At 40.4% G+C, this 20,799-nt stretch overlaps 2 protein-coding genes across 23 annotated transcripts in view; one reads left to right on the forward strand and one right to left on the reverse strand.

Annotated features, from left to right (window-relative positions):
* Positions 1–802: 802 nt before the first annotated feature.
* Positions 803–5,443, forward strand: LOC111250966 (uncharacterized). Of its 3 annotated transcripts, none has more exons than XM_022807021.2 (5): positions 803–944; positions 2,304–2,394; positions 2,870–3,000; positions 3,449–3,606; positions 4,787–5,443. In XM_022807021.2, the coding sequence occupies exons 1-5, from the start codon at positions 853–855 to the stop codon at positions 4,930–4,932; spliced, it is 618 nt and encodes a 205-aa protein (XP_022662756.1). In that variant the 5' UTR covers positions 803–852; the 3' UTR covers positions 4,933–5,443. The 3 variants fall into 3 exon arrangements, with proteins under 3 accessions (XP_022662756.1, XP_022662757.1, XP_086847428.1); XM_022807022.2 differs by having other exon boundaries at positions 884–949; XM_086991302.1 differs by lacking the exon at positions 803–944 and having other exon boundaries at positions 1,009–2,394.
* Positions 5,444–8,867: 3,424 nt separating this feature from the next.
* Positions 8,868–20,799, reverse strand: part of LOC111250947 (uncharacterized) — a 128,211-nt gene continuing 116,279 nt past the window's right edge. For 19 of the 20 annotated variants that reach the window (XM_022806969.2, XM_086991287.1, XM_086991292.1 and 16 more), the window contains 4 exons: positions 15,907–16,040; positions 12,051–12,310; positions 11,422–11,566; positions 8,868–10,922 (listed from right to left, as the gene is read on the reverse strand). In XM_022806969.2, the coding sequence (XP_022662704.1) occupies positions 10,451–10,922; positions 11,422–11,566; positions 12,051–12,310; positions 15,907–16,040 (1,011 nt within the window). In that variant the 3' untranslated portion in view covers positions 8,868–10,450. Of the gene's footprint in view, positions 10,923–11,421; positions 11,567–12,050; positions 12,311–15,906; positions 16,041–16,608; positions 16,899–20,799 lie in introns of those variants that run through there. The other variant, XM_086991301.1, reaches the window with a different exon arrangement.

Raw genomic sequence — 20,799 nt, forward strand, 5'->3', positions numbered from 1 at the left:
CATTTTGCATTGGAAGTCAGGTAAAATAGATAAAATACTATTAAAAGCAAAAATAATAATAGTAAATATGTATGCTTAACATGTTTGTTTAGTAACTCATAATTGACGTACATCGGCTATTTTTAGCACTGGCGACAATTAGCATCAAAGCTAACGTGGCCAATTAGCGTTATTACAAATATAAAGTAAGTAGTGTCGAGATATAAACGAAAAGGCAACGGTTTATATAGTCGTTTTCATAGCATTTATGGAGTAAAGATGTGCAACGACACGCAGCAAGATTATGAAGATAATTATGAGCCTCAAGCCCAGTTAGGAATTACATTTATCCGCTGCGAGGAAGGTATCTTCTAGCTAGGAATAAATTTTTCTAATAAATGCTGAACTAGTGTTTTACTAAATCGAGCTTAACTGTCGACGCTTTTTTGCGCTTCAATTTATTTAAAATATAATCTTTGTTTAGGTGAAAAGAAAACCAATATATTAAACCTAGACAATGAGCTCCGCTTGTCATTTTAGATGGTTGTCGTTGACGAAACACGTACCTTATTCATCGGTCGCTATGTGAAAACATCTAATTGGATTTAACGGTTATTCTTCCAAAGGAATCGATTTTGTGTAGCAAGCTGCTTACGACCATCTTAGATCATTTGCAGTATCTGAAGTCCGAAAAAAGATACTGAAGATTTGAAGAGGCTGGGCATGCGTACACGAAACACGCTGCCTTCAAATCTCAATGTGAAAGAAAGGAGCTAGTAATTTCGTCGACTTCCATTCATTTTGAAGCCATTGACACCCAGATGTTTGAATGCATCAACAAACGTTTCCCCGGTCTAAAAGGAGTGGGGCTCGATGCAATCGCTAATGACAACTGCCAGTGGATTTTTCGATAGCAAAGAATCGGCTACGACGAACAGGACCCTTCGTGTGAAGCTCGTGAAAAAGTGAGGTGCAGCACTGCTTTGTTTTAGCGTTACTGTTTAAGGTTAATTTTGAGCGAAATATTTTAGATCTAAACAGTCACAACGTAACGACCTCTCTCTTATGTATACTAAATTCCTCATATCTTGCCATCGGCCTTCGATAACAACCAGATTGAATTTAGCGACCAACGTCAAATTCAGTCTTAGCAATCATGATAATCGCAGCTTCAAAACGTTCTGTTGCTTTACCGTGGCCGGATGCAAAGGGTTCATATGGGCCATATGGGTTTTAGGTTTCTTTTTATGACATATTCAATTTAGGCCGCTCAAAAAGAGTATCGCTACGTATTTTACGAGCTCCTTTCAAATAATAATTACAATAAAAATAACCATTTAAATATCAACAGTTCACTGTTCAGAGTCTTCTGTTTTCTATACCACGTGGCAAGCATAAGAGATTTGTCTTGATATCATGGTTAATATAGCTTAATTTCTTTAAAAGTGTATCATGGACGTTCACTGAGAGTATGCATTTGTTCGCCTCTGAATGCTTGTATGGAAAAACTTACAAATAACTGCGGTAGCAAATGACGTCCTTCTTTGGTACTAGTTAATTTCAAATATTTCAAAAAGTGTCGGCTCATCGAATGTTGATGTCGGCTGTAATGGCTGAAGGAGCTCTGAAAGTAATGCCGACTTTCGGTACTCCTGCAGCGACTACATTTCATTTTTATTTTCTCTGTACGGTGTTTTTTCAAATGATCGTATTACGCCAACTAAGATTTTCGTATATCTCTGTTTGTATCAACTTTGACGACTTACTGCAATATGACTCATAAACCCTTTCACACACTTTTCGACGATCAACAAACACAAAAGCCCACATTATAATACGTTTAATTGCTAAATAAATATAAATTTCGTGTCCATCTTGATATAACTGTTAACCTTCAAATCATCATGGTCGCTACCATAATTTATGCTGACTGTCGGTCAGAAAACATCCTGATGTTTACCCTTCAATTACCAGTCTTGCATCTTTTTTCGTTAGACGTTGTGTTATAAGGGAATCTGTTACCAAGCTCACTGAATCGAATTTTCAGTGTCCGCCAAAAAAGATGAAAGAAGCTTGGTGAACTGTTTACTATTAGAACTCGGCTTGCCAAAAAAAGATATTAATAAATATTTACAAGATATTGTTCGACAAATGCATCAGCAGAAATCATATAAGCAGATTATAGACGGATACATGTAAGACGCAACGGTGTGCGGGGAGTGGCTATTGGCAAGCTAGTAGCTAGAACTCTACTGTTTGACAGTAACTCATTTTTAGTAGGTTATAAAGTATTTTTTTCATTTAATTACTATGATTTTCCATAGACATTTATGGATAGCCGTGACTATCGTAGATTTGCTGTCAAGAGTGTGCGCTTCACCAGCTCATATAATGGACTCTATCGACGCAGAAAAGGTAGGTGGATATTCCCCGCCGATGTTAATCTCAATCGATTCCTGAACCAGCTTTCAACTCATACAGCAGTCTAAGCCGTACTTATTAAATAAGCCGTACATGGGGTTGAACAGGATCCGGAACTCAGATGACTTCCCGAAACATATATGTTAAACGTGTAGAAGTTCATGTTCTCCGCATTCATGCAATAGTGAAATCTATTGTTGTTCAAATATTTCCCAATAATGTAAAACATTGTTTGAAAAATTGTACACTAGAAGTTGGTAATTAGTAAAAGTTATTCTCGAACATATTACTGCACAGATATCAACGCTTTATATACTTAACTTTGGCACACCTTTGAGGAATCTTGCGAAACTACTAAGGGGAGCTGGTGCAAAAAGACCCAAAGGCTCTTTAAGTTCAGTTTCGACGATTAGTGGGAATTAACGTAGTTCTGTAATTTTGTTAATGTTTGTTTTATTTTTTTGCGTAGTTTCTTGGAAAGTGGTGGGTAGATAGTTATTCTCAGGCGATTTATGGTGATGCCGACCGTTGCGCACATGTCGTGCTAACAAAGCAAGCTGGAGAAAGCTATCAAATTCAGGCTGAATACATATCCGAAGAGTAAGTATAGTTTTAATTACGAAACTCTGTCTATGTAATTATTATTAATGAATATCTGTACGTTTAGCAGATAACTTCTGCTGATCCGCCGTTCGAGCTATGGATTAAATTGTCTGCATTGCTAGTCATTATACGTACATTCTGATTATGATGAATACCTAATCAGCAAAAATCAAAATCATTCATAATAAATAGAATTTACTTAATGAAATGCGATTTATCTAAGGGATTTGCTTGCGAGCTGCGGTAACCAGTGAAACATGACTAACAGAGCTAGTTCTAACTTTGTTGCAATATTAAAGTTACTAAGTTGTCTGATATGCCTGTCACCAGAAGAACGTAAGGCCGTAGCAGACTCATGCATTAATGGGCTTCTCGATAAGCGTTCCATTGCTAAAGCAAACAGATTTGATAACGTTTAATGATTGTACGCGCTCGACATCGTCAGGGGGGAGTTGGTTACGATGTCTATCGACGTTAAGGAAGATAGCCAACATCCAGCACGTTTTTACCTTGATATGGGCGATCAGACTTTGATGGAAATCGCTATCGTGGGAACTGACTACGCGAACTGGGCGGTCGTCTGGGCAAAATCAGGTTCTGCAGGTGCGTGTAGTGTCAGCTTTACAAGCATTTTGAGAACTATACGGGTCGTAATATTACTTATTGCTATTACGAATTTCTGGTAACTTTCCTTTAATGATCAAGCATGAACCTATACTAAGATATATGTGCTTACACTTTTGGATACAGTTTTTCGAAGTTTTAACGCACACTAGTAAGTTCAGATGTTCACTATACGCATCACTTTCACAGACGACGCATAGTCTTTGCATTACGGTAACTAGAAAACGATGCCTCTAAATCGGGCTACAAAAAGTGAGCGACTACTTTTATCTAGGATTTACAGGAGATAATGACTATTTTCATTTATCGTCTTCCGCCGCTTATATTTGCTTCGATGGTGGTTTTCTAGAGACGTTTAGTACTATTGAAAAGCTCTTCTCCTGCTTTTCAGTGGCACATAACTATAGACTACTGCTTTGTAACGTTTTACTTCTAGCTCGGACTCCAAAAATGGGTTACGCCGGCTGAAAAGTGAGTGAATGTCAAAAGGTGGTAGAAGCGGCCCAGTAGATTCGCTGGCCGTACAATGAGGACTCGATAGCTAAACAACATGGGCTCATTTAACATCCTCTTTCAAAAGTGATTTAACGCGATTCTCGTCGAACTCAAACAGTGGCGTTCCCCGTTTCCTCACTTTTCAAATTAGAAGTGCAATTTTTTAATTTAAATAGCTTTTCAACTGGCACTGTGGCCCGCACAGTATTTGCTGTACACGCCATATCTATCCTGGCTTGTCTTGACAGCCTTTTTACTTTGGTAAATAATGAACAAGACGTGTCAAAATTAGTGATTTTACCACAAGGATACGATCTTTGGAGGCCGAACTTAGAGTGAAATTTCAATTTGAAGATTTGAACGTGAGGGTGAATATAGCTTTGCAGAAAAAGAACCTTCCAGAAAAAGAACCTATCACGATGAAACAGAACAGCCAATGATTTTCTTAACGATCCAATATTTTACATTTGTCGTAGAATATGCCACGATACTTAATTATTTGCCTTATGTCAAGCGACCTTCTAGATTTGTGATAAAAAGAATCTCGTGTTTATACACATTAATTACACCCTCGATACAATTAACTAAGTAATAGTAAGTAACAGTGTATATATTTTTATAAATAATTTAGAAAAAACCTTATTGACGCTAACTTGTTTTTCAGCTTCATACAACGTAATCACCCGCGCACCAAACATGGAGGATAAGTTTCACGATCCGATCCAAGCTGTGCTAGATAAAGCTAACCTGAAAAAAGTCAATTTCCAAAGGGTATCTAACGAGGACTGCTCCAAGAAAGATACCATCTAAAATCCGTCCGATCTGTCAGCTGGGTATACGACAGGCAAGACCGCGAGATACGTCGTGCAGTATTATGGGTGATCAGATCTCTACATTTAATCTAGCAGATGCCTCTTCTTTATCCGTTGATGAGTTATACACCCGGAAAAGGAAACATTCTTGCGAATAAGTTCAACTGGGAGTTTAGCAACCCTTCAATTTGCTTAAGTGGGCATAAGTACATACGGGGGTATAATGGCACATCCAGTTATATTAGGAGCATCACTAAATGCTTGAAGAATTGCACCACGTTCAGTTGGTACCTTACAATGCGAAGAAAACGATGTTGCAAGGTTACAGCGCCTTCAAAAGTCAATGAAACCACTTCATCGACTCAATCGAATTTCGTGTATGATTATTTTTATTACTAATAGCGAGTCTTCAGGATTATCACATAGGTACGCAGCAAAATAATTTAAATCAAATAAATGTAAGTCCTGCAATTGAACATTGCTGGGCTTCTATATCACCTTCAAATGTATTCGATGTGGCCTTCTCTCGATTAGCTGTCAGTAAGTCGTTTAGAAATTTCTATACATTCATGAGGCTTATCTCCAAACCAAACGAGCTGCTACAATCCTGTAACTAAGACGCGCAAATGTAAGGAAAAGAAAGACAAAATGGCATTCCATTAGATGTCCCAACATAGTGACGAATTCGACGTGCCACAAGTGATTAAACTTACCTTCAACACTTTATATGCAGCATATTCATATAAGCACCGCAATTCTCCATGAGTATACTGCGATTCTTCTATGCAAAACATGCAATAAGTATTCTTCGACCTGTTCCTATCAATTGGGTAACTACCTAGGGGCATGGACTCATTTTCTAGTAGTAACTATTATTTGAAATTATAGGTTCTTCTTTGATTATGTAAGTTGAAACGCCGGATTGCAGTACTTAAGGTTTCAGTTTAAGTTAGTCAAGATTCGCTGAACTAATTTATTCAAAAGACTTGTCTTGATACACCTTCATTTGAGAACTTGACTTCTGTTAATCGTTGCGACAGTTTGCAAGAGACGGAGTTATTGTGTAAAGATTTACTAGATTACTCGAGTTTGGTACAGACGATACAGTCTAGGGCTTGTAGCCATAGGGTTGTTTCTCTGGACCTCTGTAAATCTGGCCCTCTCTTTCGTATCCGCTGGGCGTCAACTAAGATTTTTCTCTTTAAACAAATTCGCACCTCTCGTCGTCCTGCGTCTATCGAAGCCGGTACGATCCTGCGAGACATTGACGAGCATCAGTAGAAAGCCAGCACGCCACTGCACTTAGTATGAATCCTGAGAAGCTTAACCAGTGTTGGTATTAGCTGGTAAAGCTATTTCAACTGTTTATAAATATTGACAAGAATACGTTCACGTATAAGGACGATAGAACCTATCACTTTGTACTGAAATACTCGAATTCTGGATACGGATCAAATGCTGGATGACGGGTCGTTAGCGTTCTACCCCGATTCGTATTGAAACCCCTCGTACAATCAATGTTGAAATATGTCATCGTCAAATATAATGAGCAAACTGTGGTACACCGAAACGTTAGTGGGATGGTTTTCGACAAATTTGGGACTACGATGCCGATTGAGTTCACGAAACCTGTCAGGGCATTTAGGACCGGCGGCAAAGTGTCAGATGTTAATAGATTTGGCGTCTTCTATAATCTATACGATACAATTCAGCGGTGATTTACTGTTGGCACAGAAGCAAGGGCTCACCCAACTTGTAATGTTATCGAATAGAATCAATCGACCTCGTTACGCCTCTAAGACGATTATAACTGCAATAAAATCAACAGAACTGATGCGGAACTGTTTCCTCGTTCGGTCCTCAAAAGTGAAAACCAAAACGGGATTATTGATTTCCGAATATGCGATTTGACTTGAGTGTGCGAGGGTCTCTCAAATCAGCGATGTAAATATAGCTCGATTTACGGTTTGTCATGAGATCTTCAACTCCTACCATAGCTACAAACAATCATTGAGCATACAGAACGAACGTATTTCCAACAATCAATTCAAAGTTTCTTAAATTGGAAACTGGTTGTCTCAACGTGTGCCTGCAGGCTCACCCGAGTAACCCCCGACATGTATGGAGGACCTTCTTAAAATGGCGACACCTTTGGTGACTTATAATTGTTCTCGAAAAACAGCATATGTAGCAAACTACGCGAGCCTTAAGAACGCATACGAGAGGAAAACACCTTGTCTGTTTTGACAAATAATCCCTTTAAAACAATCGTTATAGCCGTGCTGTCTTTAGTTTCTAACGCCAAGAGTTGAAATTTATGACTAATTCATCTAATTCAAGTGAATCAGCGTCGCATGCGCAGAAAGATATCGTGATCCCGCTAACCGTACCTTGAAGGCCAAACGTTGTTCACAAGCGCCATGGAATCTTGCAAATGACCAAATTGACTTTTTATTTAAACAGTGTTGATCGCCATTGCAATTAAGACCGAGTTATTTGCTTAACAGGATACTGCTATTAAGAGACGCTTTTCAAGGTGAGAGCTATTTGGCCGTAAAAATTGCTACCGCATTTTAGAGAACCTGTACTGCACTGTTATCTGAAGATATATCTCACCACTAAACAAATGACAAGATACTAGTGATTTAGTTCTAACAAGATTTAAGTCACCTTCGCATATTTTTTCTTGACGATCTCGCATTAGAAATAGACTAATGATATTCATTCCGCTTTAATTTCCTGCAAGAAACTATACATTGTTTCGTTTGCTGCTATTGGTTGAATCCACAACGGGGCCTATTCCGCAAACACTGACTTTAGATTTCTGCAGAAAGCTATTGCCGCTTATACGGCAGAACACAAACAAAATTATATCTGTCTGGACAATCGTTTACTCTTTAGATATTCAAGCCTCTATCCTCTTTGAAGAGCATTCCAAAAAAACAACTTACTTTTGTATAAATTCGAGCCCTTCAACTGTGTCAATAGGTATTATCATGAACGTGCGTTGTAGAACTGTAGCTGCAGAGTGATCGGTTTCATGAGAAAAAAGAGCAAACTTTTTCTGCTCTTTTTCTCGTTGAAACAAAAACTTCGATCGATTGATTGTAGCTGTCATATCATTCAGTGATTTTGATCCAATTTAAGTTGATAAGTTGAGCAACAGAAGCAAACGCCACAGCGTGACGTCCTTTTTGCCTTCCAGAATAGCCGCACAACTATTAAATTACGTATTAACCGGTCAACTTACGTAATCAATTAGCTGAATTAATGAAAACGCTCAAAGTCTTCTTATTAAGACATCAGCAGCAGATTTAAATGGGACTTCCGTAGCGGATTTTTGATCTAGCGGTCGCATGAATCAACTACCAAAGACCTCGGTTTCTGATACTCAGAACGTAGATCTCTTTATGGACACATATTGAGGACTACCTTTACGAAGACTATATCAAGCTGTTTCTAAGTTGAGAGGAAGACAGTGGTCGGGATGACTAATGTGCAACTTCTTGAATACAGCGCCATAGTGAATTACGATCAAACAGGAGATAATCGCTGATTCAAATTTCACCGTTAATCAAATTTTTGCTACAGAGTCATGAAAGAAATCATCCAGTAGCAGTGATTATAACACAAAGGACGAACAAAGACAAAAATACTCTTTGTACGATTACATAGGCCTCTAAGAGGAATCTTAAGTATAACAAGACACACTTTGATCTGACCTTTAGCGGCAACGAGCCCTTGGGGACCTGTTCAGATAGAAGGAATAATCAAGTATAGGTACGTAACAAAATAAAAAAACTGTTTCTCTAAGACACGTATTCAAATTGTCTCCAACAATAATTAACAGTCCCCACGGCCTTACGAGGATACCACAATGATAGCTATCGCATCACCAGCTGCTGCTATAACTAATTACATCTTATATTGCCATTATTTTTGAGCATCTCTTGTTTATTTTGATAGTAATCACGCATTTGCAAGAACAACAACACTGTTTTCCTCTTAAATCCATTTGAAATTCTGCTTTTCTTTCAACTATAAAATCAGCGCGCGTACACGAGCCACATCGTTCGCTTTCAGTCCGTTTCTTTCTTCGGGTTACACTGCATGCACTAATCACAGCTCAACTGTACGTCGATACGTAGATAGCTCAATTGCACTCTATTTTGACGCGTTCGCATATAGCATAAAGAAAACAGACCATTGACCATCGCGGCCCTCCTCCTTAAAAGGCACGCCTAGGCGAAATGTATGTTTGTAAACAACTAAGACGTGCAAAAATATGATCATACGCTTTATATATATATATATATATATAAGCTGTTTATTGGCAAATTTAACTTGTCTAGCTTTCAACGCAATAACGTTCAGTGGTATGTTGGTTATATATAGGTATTGCATACAAAGTATCAATAGATCGCGACCGAACCATTTTTTTTATTTTGCGATTCGATAGAGGGCATTGCGAGTAAACATGAGTAAAAGCTATACTTTATCTAATAGTCAGGGCAACATAATCTACTTGTTGGAGCATCGACCATCAACTTGTTGCGCGCTATCAAGATCACAGCTACATACAATCTGGGTGATCCGTTTATCTTAGTTTCCCGTCGGCAGAGACAAATCGAGTTGGGGAAAAGTTGAAGGCGTATTTCCGCACGTTAGCTCTGTCAGGGTTTCTGCAGGAACACGCCAAATGCTTCGATAACAAAACTGAACATTTCACTCCACTAACGATGAACTACTAGCGCATTCATATTAGAGTTGTCCATCAAAAGAGTCAGCTTCAAAAATCAAGCAGAGAACACGAACCTGACAGACTGATGTGACAGCACCTAGTGACGATAAATTCTTTCCATTTTGAATGGGTCTTGTCAGGAGTATAAGAGACCAGAGAGAATCTTGTGGGTTCTACAATGGTTTTCCTTGCATCATATAAAGCAATATTCTATGCGGAACAGAGTGACGTTTTTTCAATTAATCATTTGTTTCATTACCAGGGCCATTATTACCCATTTCAAACTGCGCCTTCCGCAATAATTAATTCACATAGCATCTGTTGCCGTTGTTGTACTTTTATGTATGGGAACTAGAGTGTTTAGAAGACACAATTCGTTGTCGAAGAACATGTTTCAAATGTGAAGCGTGCATTGATTGCGATGCATCCCATGCCTTTATACTTTGGTACGCGGTCGCGTCAGGTAAGCGCCAGATGGCAACGGTATCACTCAACAAGATTTGCTCCCTATAAATGTTGCTATAGTTATATATTCGCTTGAATCCTTCGAACTGAGCTTGCATAAACCTGGGCAGCTTGATCAGTGTTCCGATGTCTCAACTTCACCTCACTGTACTCTTACCGGCGTAACATCCCTTGAACAGGATTTTCATGATTTGTCTTAGAATAACCTATATGGCGGTCCAACTCTACTTGTATCAAAAGCACTAATGATTTCAACAGAAGTGAGTGAGGGAGTGATTATTATTATTATCATTATGATTATATTCGAGAGCTACACTTTGGTGATGCGTGGAGTGCATTTTGCGAAATGAGGAATTTGCGCCGTCATGGTCGGCGCCAGTCCTATCGAATTTCCTAATGCGGCTGTTCCAGCGCCTATTAATGATGCTCGATGCCCCGAGAAACCTATCGTCGTTGCGGAACGGGCCCCCATTGAAGGCGCGTGGGATGTGCGGTGCGATGACGGATTTAAGCCGGACACGTGGGAATGGGCAGACTGCCCATGAGACGATCGGTGAAGACCAGGATCAATGGCCGCTGACGAAACTAGAAGGACCTCTTCGTCCTCGGAAGAATGTCGCGTCGTCGATGAGGAGAGTGACAACGACGATGATCGAGTATCTCGATTACTCAACGTGGTACTGCCACACTCGGCGTAGGTGTAGACGCACTCCGACGGTGAATCAGAATGCGGGGTCGAAGACGTCGTATAGCTGTCAGTTGATCCTTGACGCTTGCCACCTCTGTTGGAGAAAGACAAGTGCATCCAATATCGACCATAACAGTATATCGCGATATGCATAGCAAACTTTCATATGCATCATGTACATGTAGCAATTGAATAGCGTCGTCTAAGTAGTGTCTATCCTGTTGACACCACGCTGTTTTCTCGCGACCTGCATCACTTTGTGAACTTCGCCTGCATCACATCCATTCTACCAGCAAAAATTTGCAGCAGCATTGGAAGTATTTCAACACGAGCAGTGTATACCTATTCAGTAATTTATTCTATTTAAATATGAACGTTTAAATATCTGGCTAATAATTAGAAAGTTAGTGCTTCTAACAGCCCAACACTAGACTCCACTAAGATTGATACCCTTCGCAATCTATGTAAGTCTGTTTGACGACGCACAGCAAATTGCCAATTAAATAAGAATTAATTTCAAAGCTTGGTTAGCGTAGTTCAGATTAAGGTGAACGTATTTGGGGCCTTCATCCTGAGTTGGTGGGTCGACCAACCTCGAGAATGCCGAATTCGGAAGGCTCCAGAATGAGGGCGGCGGTGGACTGTACGGCGGGTCAAAGATGAACGAAAAGCATGGTTCGGATCGTGGTGAGCCATTGTCAGACAGCAGTGAGTCGAAAAAGGCCGGATCGCGCAGCTCTAAGTTACAGAACAATAACACAATTATAAAATACGCCAAATAAAATCAAACACAGTTCGATTTAGAACCGAAACCTGTGACAGATGTTACCGGATAGATTTTCTGTAGTGAGTTACCCTGGATGTCCATATACGTAGCTGAAACAATCGTTACGACAGTTCACAGAAAGGTAAAAACTACAATCTTACAAACTTACGTTATAGCCTTACAGAATCTTCGTGTACGGATTGTATTGCAGGTCTATTCCGGGAATGTGCTAATGAACTAAACTGTATACCATATACTCGTGCTGATAACAATGATCGCCGTGCCCCGACCTGCACAGTGGCTATAAAGAAACTGCAAGGTTATTGTATTCAACCCGATATCTTCGAGGCACAAATTTAGTAGGTCAGGGCCACTTTGAAGAGGGCAATGAGGACAGAGATATTTTTGAGGGGGTCATACGTTGTTTGTTTAATTTTAGTGATGGGCTGAACTGACCAAGATCTGGTGACGATGGCCGATTGCAGTCTCGGTCGATGGATATTCCTCCAGTAGATGCTTCCGAGCGAGCACTCGAAACAGTCACTGGCGCCGACTGACGCCGCTTCTGATGCGGCCCTTGGAGCACTTTGCGTCGTAAGGGCTTTCGAGGTTTCGGAGCACCATTCGAGCTCGGCTCGAGGAAGTCTTCGGACATCATTAACTCAAGCTCGGATTCACCCGAATCACCCGAGCCTTCGTCGTCCTCTTGCAAAGATCTGTGCAGATTTGTGAAGCAAAAATGACAATTAGATTAGACTTCACAAAAGAGACATATACTTGTAAGAATTTGAAAATAAGTTTTAAATAGTCTGAGAAACATTAGTAATTTCTTATGCGTTTTATGTAACTTGCGCTCGTGTGACACAGTATGCTCTAAAGGTACCTATCCGACGCAGCTAAGATTATGGCTTTGCGATGATACGGTATTTTTGTTTATCAATTCATGCCTGTAGTACACTACAGTAAACACCGCCGATAACTTTATATGTAACGTCAAATCGTACAAAAGTTAAACTGGAAAATGAAGAGAATGAATTAAGAACAGGTTAATATTATGACTGTATTAGATCATTGGCTACTATGAAGGGATTCTCTAAAACCCCGTTGCGGAATGGCCATAATTAAGCAATACCACAGTATTTTCATCCTGGTCAGAAAGGGCTTTGGTTTTTTGTTGTAGTCAAGCTTCATTTTGTATCCGCAATTGGCAGTTAGGTAATCAATCCATGATACTATACGCATACTTTAAATATTATTTTTTTGTATAAGTAATAATTTTTTATGAATATATTTAAAAATGCTTGTTCAATGGTAGTCTGTTGCCTTCTAGCGTTCGATGCTAGTACTTACAATGCGTTTTTAGAACGACTGTTTGGAAAGAAGTCAAAGACGCAGTATACACTAACGTAACATAGTATATGTTACAGGATTTAATTCATGAGATAATTTTCTGTCGCCCGAAAGGGATCGGCCTGCCTTCGCTGACATTAAGTTAGGCTTTGATTTGAATGAAAGGCGAATTTGGCAGAACTAGCGAAAACAGCATCCATAATAGCCGAACACAATCAATCAACGGTTTACGGAACGCATAACAGGTCGTTCGAATGCGCTAAACTCGCAGTGAACGGTACCGCCAGGTGTCCGCCAGGGATGCAACGTGTATACCTACCTACACCTACCGAAACTAAAAATACACTGCTAAAGAAAACAATGACTGAACGTATGAAATGTATATGGTCAATTGTATATGCGATTGGTGGCTGACTAGGTCGTGACCGGCACCATTTCTGTGGTACGAATGACAAACAACCGCTAACCAATATCATTGGGATTGCTAGGAGTCGATTCAGCAACGTAAATTACGCAAAGGGATTCACTATTGTGCCCTTCTATAGCACTGTAAATGAAAAATATCACTGAAGACTCAATGGGCAGAGGCATGACTTCGGGAAAAAACGATATAGACTGTATCGAGATGACGCACAACTGTGAACGCGCCCGACGACTGTGCTTCATGTAAGCACAAGCTGTTGCACTTCTTCGTGTCTGTGCAATAGTTAAGTACATGTGATAACATATAACAATATTAAGCCAGCTTCTTTTTGGGACTCGGCTATTCAGTGGGCTTCAATGTTGGGAAGTTCGTTACGGTATAGCTATGCTCTGCTAATGATGAAATTAACGTAAATACTAGGCTTGCTGTTGACTCATGAATTTTATTTTTATCCCATCCTTGTAAATTCGTTAATATATTGGCATCTTAAACTAACATTTCTCGAACATCAATCAAAAAAATAACAAATACTAAACAGCCGTGAAATTTCACTCCTGTACTGCGGAATTGTAGGTCTATTGACCTGACTAATAGCATTCAGCGTGTCAATGTGCTACCGATAATGAGTGGCGACGCCATGATTAAATACACAAATGGATATAGCCACAGAAAATCAACGTACGCTTGCGTCGCTAAATCCGACAACAAAAAATTAGAAATCGTATAAAACTGCGACTTAATTTTGGACAAGCGTCGATATCTTCTGTAAAAAACAAAAGTAAATATAGCCTTATAGATTCCTAACCTCTTCACGAATCGAGGCTATGTTTCGAATGGCTGGCTGTAAAACTGCTCCAGATCGTCAGATTGGATCTAATTTCCAACGATTTCAATGAACCTATAACAGCACCCTGACAGACAGCTCTGTCTTTCATTGTCAGTCGACAGTGGATTTATGGCGACGTTGTCAGGGGCGTCAGCTCGTAAAGGATTATCCGCCGTACGCGGACAAAGGGTGACGACAGCTTAGGTTTCGTTGTTGATTTTTCTTCTCCAAAATAAAATCAGTCTCCTGATCCGTACAACAGAAGATAAGGCAACGGTAGGCGAAACAAATACGAGTCGGAAACGACAAAGGGCTTCCAGAAACGGCCACTGCCCACAACCGCGAACGAATGAAGAACTCCCAGCCAAACATGGACATCAATAAGGAAGGCACCCGACGTTCATCAACGCTTGGAAGCCGCATTCGAGTCACTCGTAGGTATCGATAAACAATATATAGTCATTGCAGAGATAATAAGTCAAGAGGCAACACAGCAGGCCGTCATACGCACTTCAAATAGAGCACAATAGAATAAAGAGATCACAGAACGAAGTCATACTAGCACTTTTGTCGTACTTTGCTTTTTGCTAGCAGTGGTAAATGGCAATACGCAGACAGTTTCATTGTGATGCTACGACAACGGTGGTTATAATCGACGATCTATGTGTTTTGTACTTTGCATACGACGGCTCTTTTTTCTGCGAAGTGCACATTTGTTTATCAAATGCACTTACTTGAAGATACGCTTCTATTGATTCATTGTATGTACCAGTACCGCTTAGAAACATCGTTTCGTTTTTGAAATTAGCTCATGAACAAGCCTCAACGAATCACGACAGATGTACATGATTATGTTCGAACGGTGGATGTATCCAATAGCACCTTTATCGTAACGTTGGCTATTTGGGAACCTCTGGCTTCTTGGGAAAACTCGTTCGTTCAGTTTAAATGCAGCTTGAGGGCAGTTTGTAACGTTAACTCTCGAAGTGATTTGGTGTCAGTTAGTACTTATTCTGATCTATTTTACCTTCAGTGCTATGTTCCGCCAAAAGCCCTCAGGTAACTGCATAAGTTGTTACAACTTCAGGTAGATGGCAACGACGATTGCAGTGTTCATTGGCTAGGGTTTGCCTAGTTTGAACAAAGTAGACACAGTAGAAGAAAACAGCCGAACTTAACGCCCGATGAGTATATCGTAAGCATATACATATGGCGTACAAAGCAAAAAGTAGCATCTCGAGCGCTACGTCAACACTGAGCATCTCGCTGAAAGCGTGCGCTTAATGATACTATTAATATTTTGTTTAAACCTTCTCTGGATGACGAAGGTAGGTCGGGAAGTTTTCGACAATCGATATTTTGGTTTTCAGATGTTGCTAAGGGTTGCCGAACATGTTGGCATTAACTTTATTGGAGAGCACTGAATACCTCGAAGCTGGTAAATTAGAGGAACAACATTGGAATAACGTAAAGTAAATGTGCTATCTTAGAAATGAGCACTTCTTGAATAATACATATATAAAGTCATGCTATACGTAAGTAATGCTGACACGCCATAAAGGATATATATGTATACAAGATGAGGCAAAAGTATTTGACGATTTTTTTGCCCGTACAATACATGTACGCGTATATGTAACCGTTAACACGCTTTATATGTATATTTAATAACGCAATCATTAAGAACGGCCTTCCAAGATAGAAACGTTTACCTGTTGTTGTTGTTATGAGCGTGAGCGTGAGCTGTGAGTTGTGCCAGACTGTTGGAATTTTCCTTCTGTCTATTCGCTCGGATTAGGTTGTTCTGAAGGATCTCCAACGAGTGGAGATCATGAACTCCTTCGATCTAGAATAGAAACGCAGAAATAGTAAAAAGAAAAAATAAGCTGAAATTAATAGTGTATAAATTATGTAGAATTGTTCAACTTGAACGTGGATATTATAATTCGAAATAAAATCTGAGAAAGTTAACTTGGTTCAAAATGTTCATAAGTGAGCTTCTTTTTGATTGACAAACGCTACTTTAGACAAGGGATGATAGATGGGCGAACTTGAAAATTACTCAGCATGAGTAATATCCCTCGATATGCGACATAAACCATTGTATCAAGCCGAGATAGCAGACGACTGCATGAAAAGATTCGAGAAAAGTCTAGACTGCAACAGTGCAGAATGTCTATAGAAAACTGCTATCGCACGTAATGAAACGCTTCCGGTGCTCAGGTATTAAAAGCAGTATTACGTTACAGGAACACAGCAAAGATCTTTATTTTAAGGTTCAACTCATTTGTCTTTTGAAAGCCAACTACATAATTCTTCAGATACACCAGTAGTCTAATGTATCAGTACGCTAATCAATTTCAATTGAATAATGAAGAAAGAGAAGCAACACATTCAAAAACATTCTTACTCGCCTTACCACCGATAATCATCTTCTCAGCAAAGTCTGCTAGGCGGCTTCGTCACCTGTATAATTTCCTGCTGAAATAGGCATTTACACGGTACAAATGTCTGTGGACGCTTTCAATGCTTGCGCCTACCCCACTTCAACCGTCGCTCACCGGCCCTTCCTTAGCCCTCAACCTCCGGTCTAACCGAACCACATAATAATGTAATAAACATTTGTACACAAAATGTACTTCATTTATGTAAAAGCTGGAAGGGTCGGTCATTACCGAAGCTGTCGGCGCAGTCTTTGATTGAGGAGCAAAAAAAGTGACGAAGACTAAGCTGTTTTTAGGTCTTTTTTTTACATGACTGCATCTTTACATGACCCGATCAAAATGATAAAAAATCAGCGAAATTAATAATTTTAGTTATTTTAACATAAGGGGTTATTGATAAGATATTTTGATAGTTCCTTCTTATATTACTCCTTAATTATATGAGGAATATAAAAGACGCTCCGCACTAGTACGCAGTTAATGAACTAAGTAACCTTCTTCGTTTTTTAAGGTCCTGTTCCCTCTATATATATATACAGAGCAGTCATTCTATATATAGAATAATTGGTAGCCGATCTTTATAAGGTGCCAACGGTCTGTGACGGTATATGACTGGAGGCTGTCTCCATATTCCTTTGACGTCATTTCATCAACAGGTTTACGTAACAGTCCAAAGGCAATGAAAACTCAAGTGAATTTTCGAAACAATGCTTCCTCGTCGTATCCCTACATCAGTTGCCTCAATAGGGCATCTATGCGCACACTTTAATTAACGTTTGAGGAACAATAACGTGTATCTTTATAACTGAACTGATATTACTATTTTACTGTCAGCAGCTCTAAACAGCGAATTAGTAGATGTTTATCATATATTTTTTGACGTTTCTAATGATGCTACGGGACGGATCCGCAATCTGAGGATACATTCAAAGTTCCCATAACACAGTTGTAAGAAATGCTTAGTTGGCATTTTGATCAAAGGATAAACTTACTTGTTCCCCCGAAAAAAGCGACGTTGTATTTTAATCCTAGATGGGCGATTGCAGAACGACTTGCTAGAAACTACTTGACATAAGTTTTACATATGTCCTTTTGCCTTTATAACGGTGAAACTAAACTAGATGCGCCTATCGTAAGGCGAAGCTCGCACCGGCAGCGGCAGACGCGCTGTAGTAACCTACCCTCAAATGATATAATAATAACTCTGTTACGTAACAACTCGATCGTTAATGGCGGCGCGAACGAGGGTCCAGATGAAAATAATTCCTCAGTTGTTTCCTTAAATTAAAACGGCACTTTTATATATATATATATATCTTCTATACAACTTTATTTCTTCTAGCCATATCATATCGTCTCGCTACCTTAAATCGCTTTAGCCGGCCAGCTTGGCGTTCGCAAATGCGGTGGTGTGTGTACGCGTGTGCGAATATCAACTGATAAAGCGACAAGTGATGATAGTCGAATGATTCGGACGAAGAAGACGTTCTGAGATATTCGCCAGAGGGACGCCTCGTTTTTTTCCGATAGTTTTTCTTCTCTGGTAGTGCTACTGCTACCGCTAGCACATCTACGCTTACTTTAGCGCTGTCGACGTGCGGCCACAATCGCAGACGCGCGCGCGTCGGCACCAGCAGAAGCTAAAGTATCTTTTGTTTGGTAGTAAGATGACGGCGAAACCATAACGATGCAGCATTGCTCTGAGTGGAAAAATCGGAACCATTACAGCGGCCATAACTACCACGCCATAGTCACAACACTACAGCCATCGAATGACTCATTGCTGCGAGGCACAACCAGCAGGGCTATATGACTGTTACTTGTCGTCGCTTTGATTTGACTGGTTCGTTTGTTCGTACTTCTGCCTTCTTGATCGTCTGTTGCCCTGCTTATTTGCTTGCTCGAGGTTCAACCTGAGGAAAACGCGAATGGCCACAATCGCGACGACGGCACTATGCAGACAACTATTAGCCAGCTGACTGTCGTGTCGCAGAAGTGGAAGCGTCATCAGCGTCCGCCAAACCACAGCAGCAGTTAAACTAACTAATACCCTGAGCAGACCTCGTACTTCCACAGCTGTCTGTTCCTATGCTTTTTGTATTACTGGAATCAACGGTGGCAGATACAGTTGTAAAGGGAAAGCCGCAACAGTGATATAGCCAACCAGGTGCGTACTCACTACAGAATGTCAGCCTAACGATCAAGTCATCCTAAGGAAACTGGAAATTAGGGGCCAGTCGTATTCGGAATCTAGGCCCAGCTAAATCATTTTAAGTAAAATGTGTCTCCTTCCGTGGTCCAGACTATTCAAAATCCAAATAGCAATCGTTATATGGCGATACCGCAATCGACTGCCATTCTAGGATCCATTCGACAGCCGTCGACACGTAACGGCCAAACTACAAATGAAGTGGCAGGTATACCACGGTATTCGAGGTGTCAGTAAGGCGCAATTAGACGTCCCTGGAGAACAGATACGCTACCATGAATAGAGTCTCACGAAGATCATAAGCTTCTTTTACCTTTCATGAGCCGCTCGCCTCTATTCACTCTTCTGTTGAAGTACCAAATGTCAACTAGCATAATAGCGGGCATAGCATATGTATCTATGCTTGGGGTTTAGTGGGGTACACAATGGTCTAGACTCATTCAAGTGAAATTTCTGCCAAAAACCTGTTGTGAACTGTAAGTGTCGAATAAAGCAAACATTTTATAGCAGCTTTTCTCCGTAAAGACAACAACTAGATCAATATGAAACGATCATTAGACAAAAGCGCAAGCGACGTCAAGCGTTACCTCTCTGTCGGGTGGACGCCGATTGTTTTTTGTTACTATGGAGAAATTTTACGTTTGCTCGGTTAGCCAACAAAAAGACCTAACCCCAAAGCCTGCTCGACAATAATGGTTCACTGGCGACGTCGTATTCAAAAGAATTCAATTGTAGCACAGCCATACCAGTTAGAGCTCAATTTTACAACTCACTAAACATATTTATTTTCCGCTTTACATTCGTACACAGTTCTTTCTCATTCCCGCTTTTGATATTTTCTACCGCTCAACCCATATCGACACAGACAGCAGTGAGTGCAGCAAATAAGACACAGTAATAGCTTTTGTCAGTCTTTCCTCATTAGCCACTTGGGCTACCATGACATCATATATCCTGCAGGCAAACACGGTGGAAGTGTCTACGACGCTACCGATCCTTTTATAATATAAAACGTGTTGCTCACTTGTCGAAACCGATCTCATTACGGTCTGTGTCCATTGTATGACATGCCTTGTTCACAAGCACAACCAAAGTCAAGAGCAGCTGCATCGTCACCGTCACCGTCATTGCCGCTTCCACTTTCAACACCAGTACGACACAAATCAGTCAGCGACTAATGAAATTTTCAGTCGGCGACCACACGAGGTTTACAGTCCTCTTTGCAAAATAGCCCGCCATAAAAGTCGCGGCGTCCGCGGTCGCCTTTGAAGCCGACACGTTGACGACCACATCCTCGGGGTAGGAATACTGCAAAAAAAGGTCGACAGTGACCAATAACAGGCACAATATCATAGCAACTGGATGATCCGTTTCTAGTTGCAAAAAAAAGGCACATTTAGCCGTGAAGATAGACAGGCGAGAGGCTTGATTGCGGCAGCGTGGGCACGAAGTAACAAAACGCTTCACGCATTGAGTAGTTCGGTTAGAAGATTTGAGCGAGCTGGAACTCGACAGTGCAATTGGGATATGTCGGTATTAATTGTCCGGAACGAATACCCAATTCTTCAGTAAACAGCATGATATAGTTGCACGGGGTCTAAAGCGTGTTCTACTAGAAATAAGTGAGATGCAACATCTAGATACGCTCCCTGTTTAGCATGAGTCTAAATTAAAAGTCACGTCATAGAAGTATCGGTAAGCAGTGTAAACAAATTCCATCGACTGAAACGCCCTGTTACTAGCACAAGCTTCTACTGGGTACCATCTCCGTTAGCAGGTATTTCATTGCACGCAATTCAGCGAATGGTATCTAAGCTGTATAACAGGCCAAGATACTAACGGCGAACGCCGGTTTGGTTTCGGCGAAAAGAGACGGGTCCTTAATGTTGTCTAGTCGCTGGTCCGTTTTTCTGAAGCGCTCTTCATCGCTAGTACAAACCTTTATCCCTTAA

This window comes from Varroa destructor, unplaced genomic scaffold (genome assembly GCF_002443255.2).
Source record: "Varroa destructor unplaced genomic scaffold, Vdes_3.0 BEIS01000005.1, whole genome shotgun sequence".
Lineage (NCBI taxonomy): Eukaryota > Metazoa > Arthropoda > Arachnida > Mesostigmata > Varroidae > Varroa > Varroa destructor.

What these genes read in the sequence shown, in the direction of transcription:
- LOC111250966 (XM_022807021.2), top strand. Translation starts at nt 853, where the DNA reads ATGCAATCGCTAATGACAACTGCCAGTGGATTTTTCGATAGCAAAGAA. An exon ending in CGTGTGAAGCTCGTGAAAAA is followed by an intron (nt 945 to 2,303) that starts GTGAGGTGCAGC and finishes GATTTTCCATAG; the next exon opens with ACATTTATGGATAGCCGTGA. An exon ending in GGCAAAATCAGGTTCTGCAG is followed by an intron (nt 3,607 to 4,786) that starts GTGCGTGTAGTG and finishes CTTGTTTTTCAG; the next exon opens with CTTCATACAACGTAATCACC.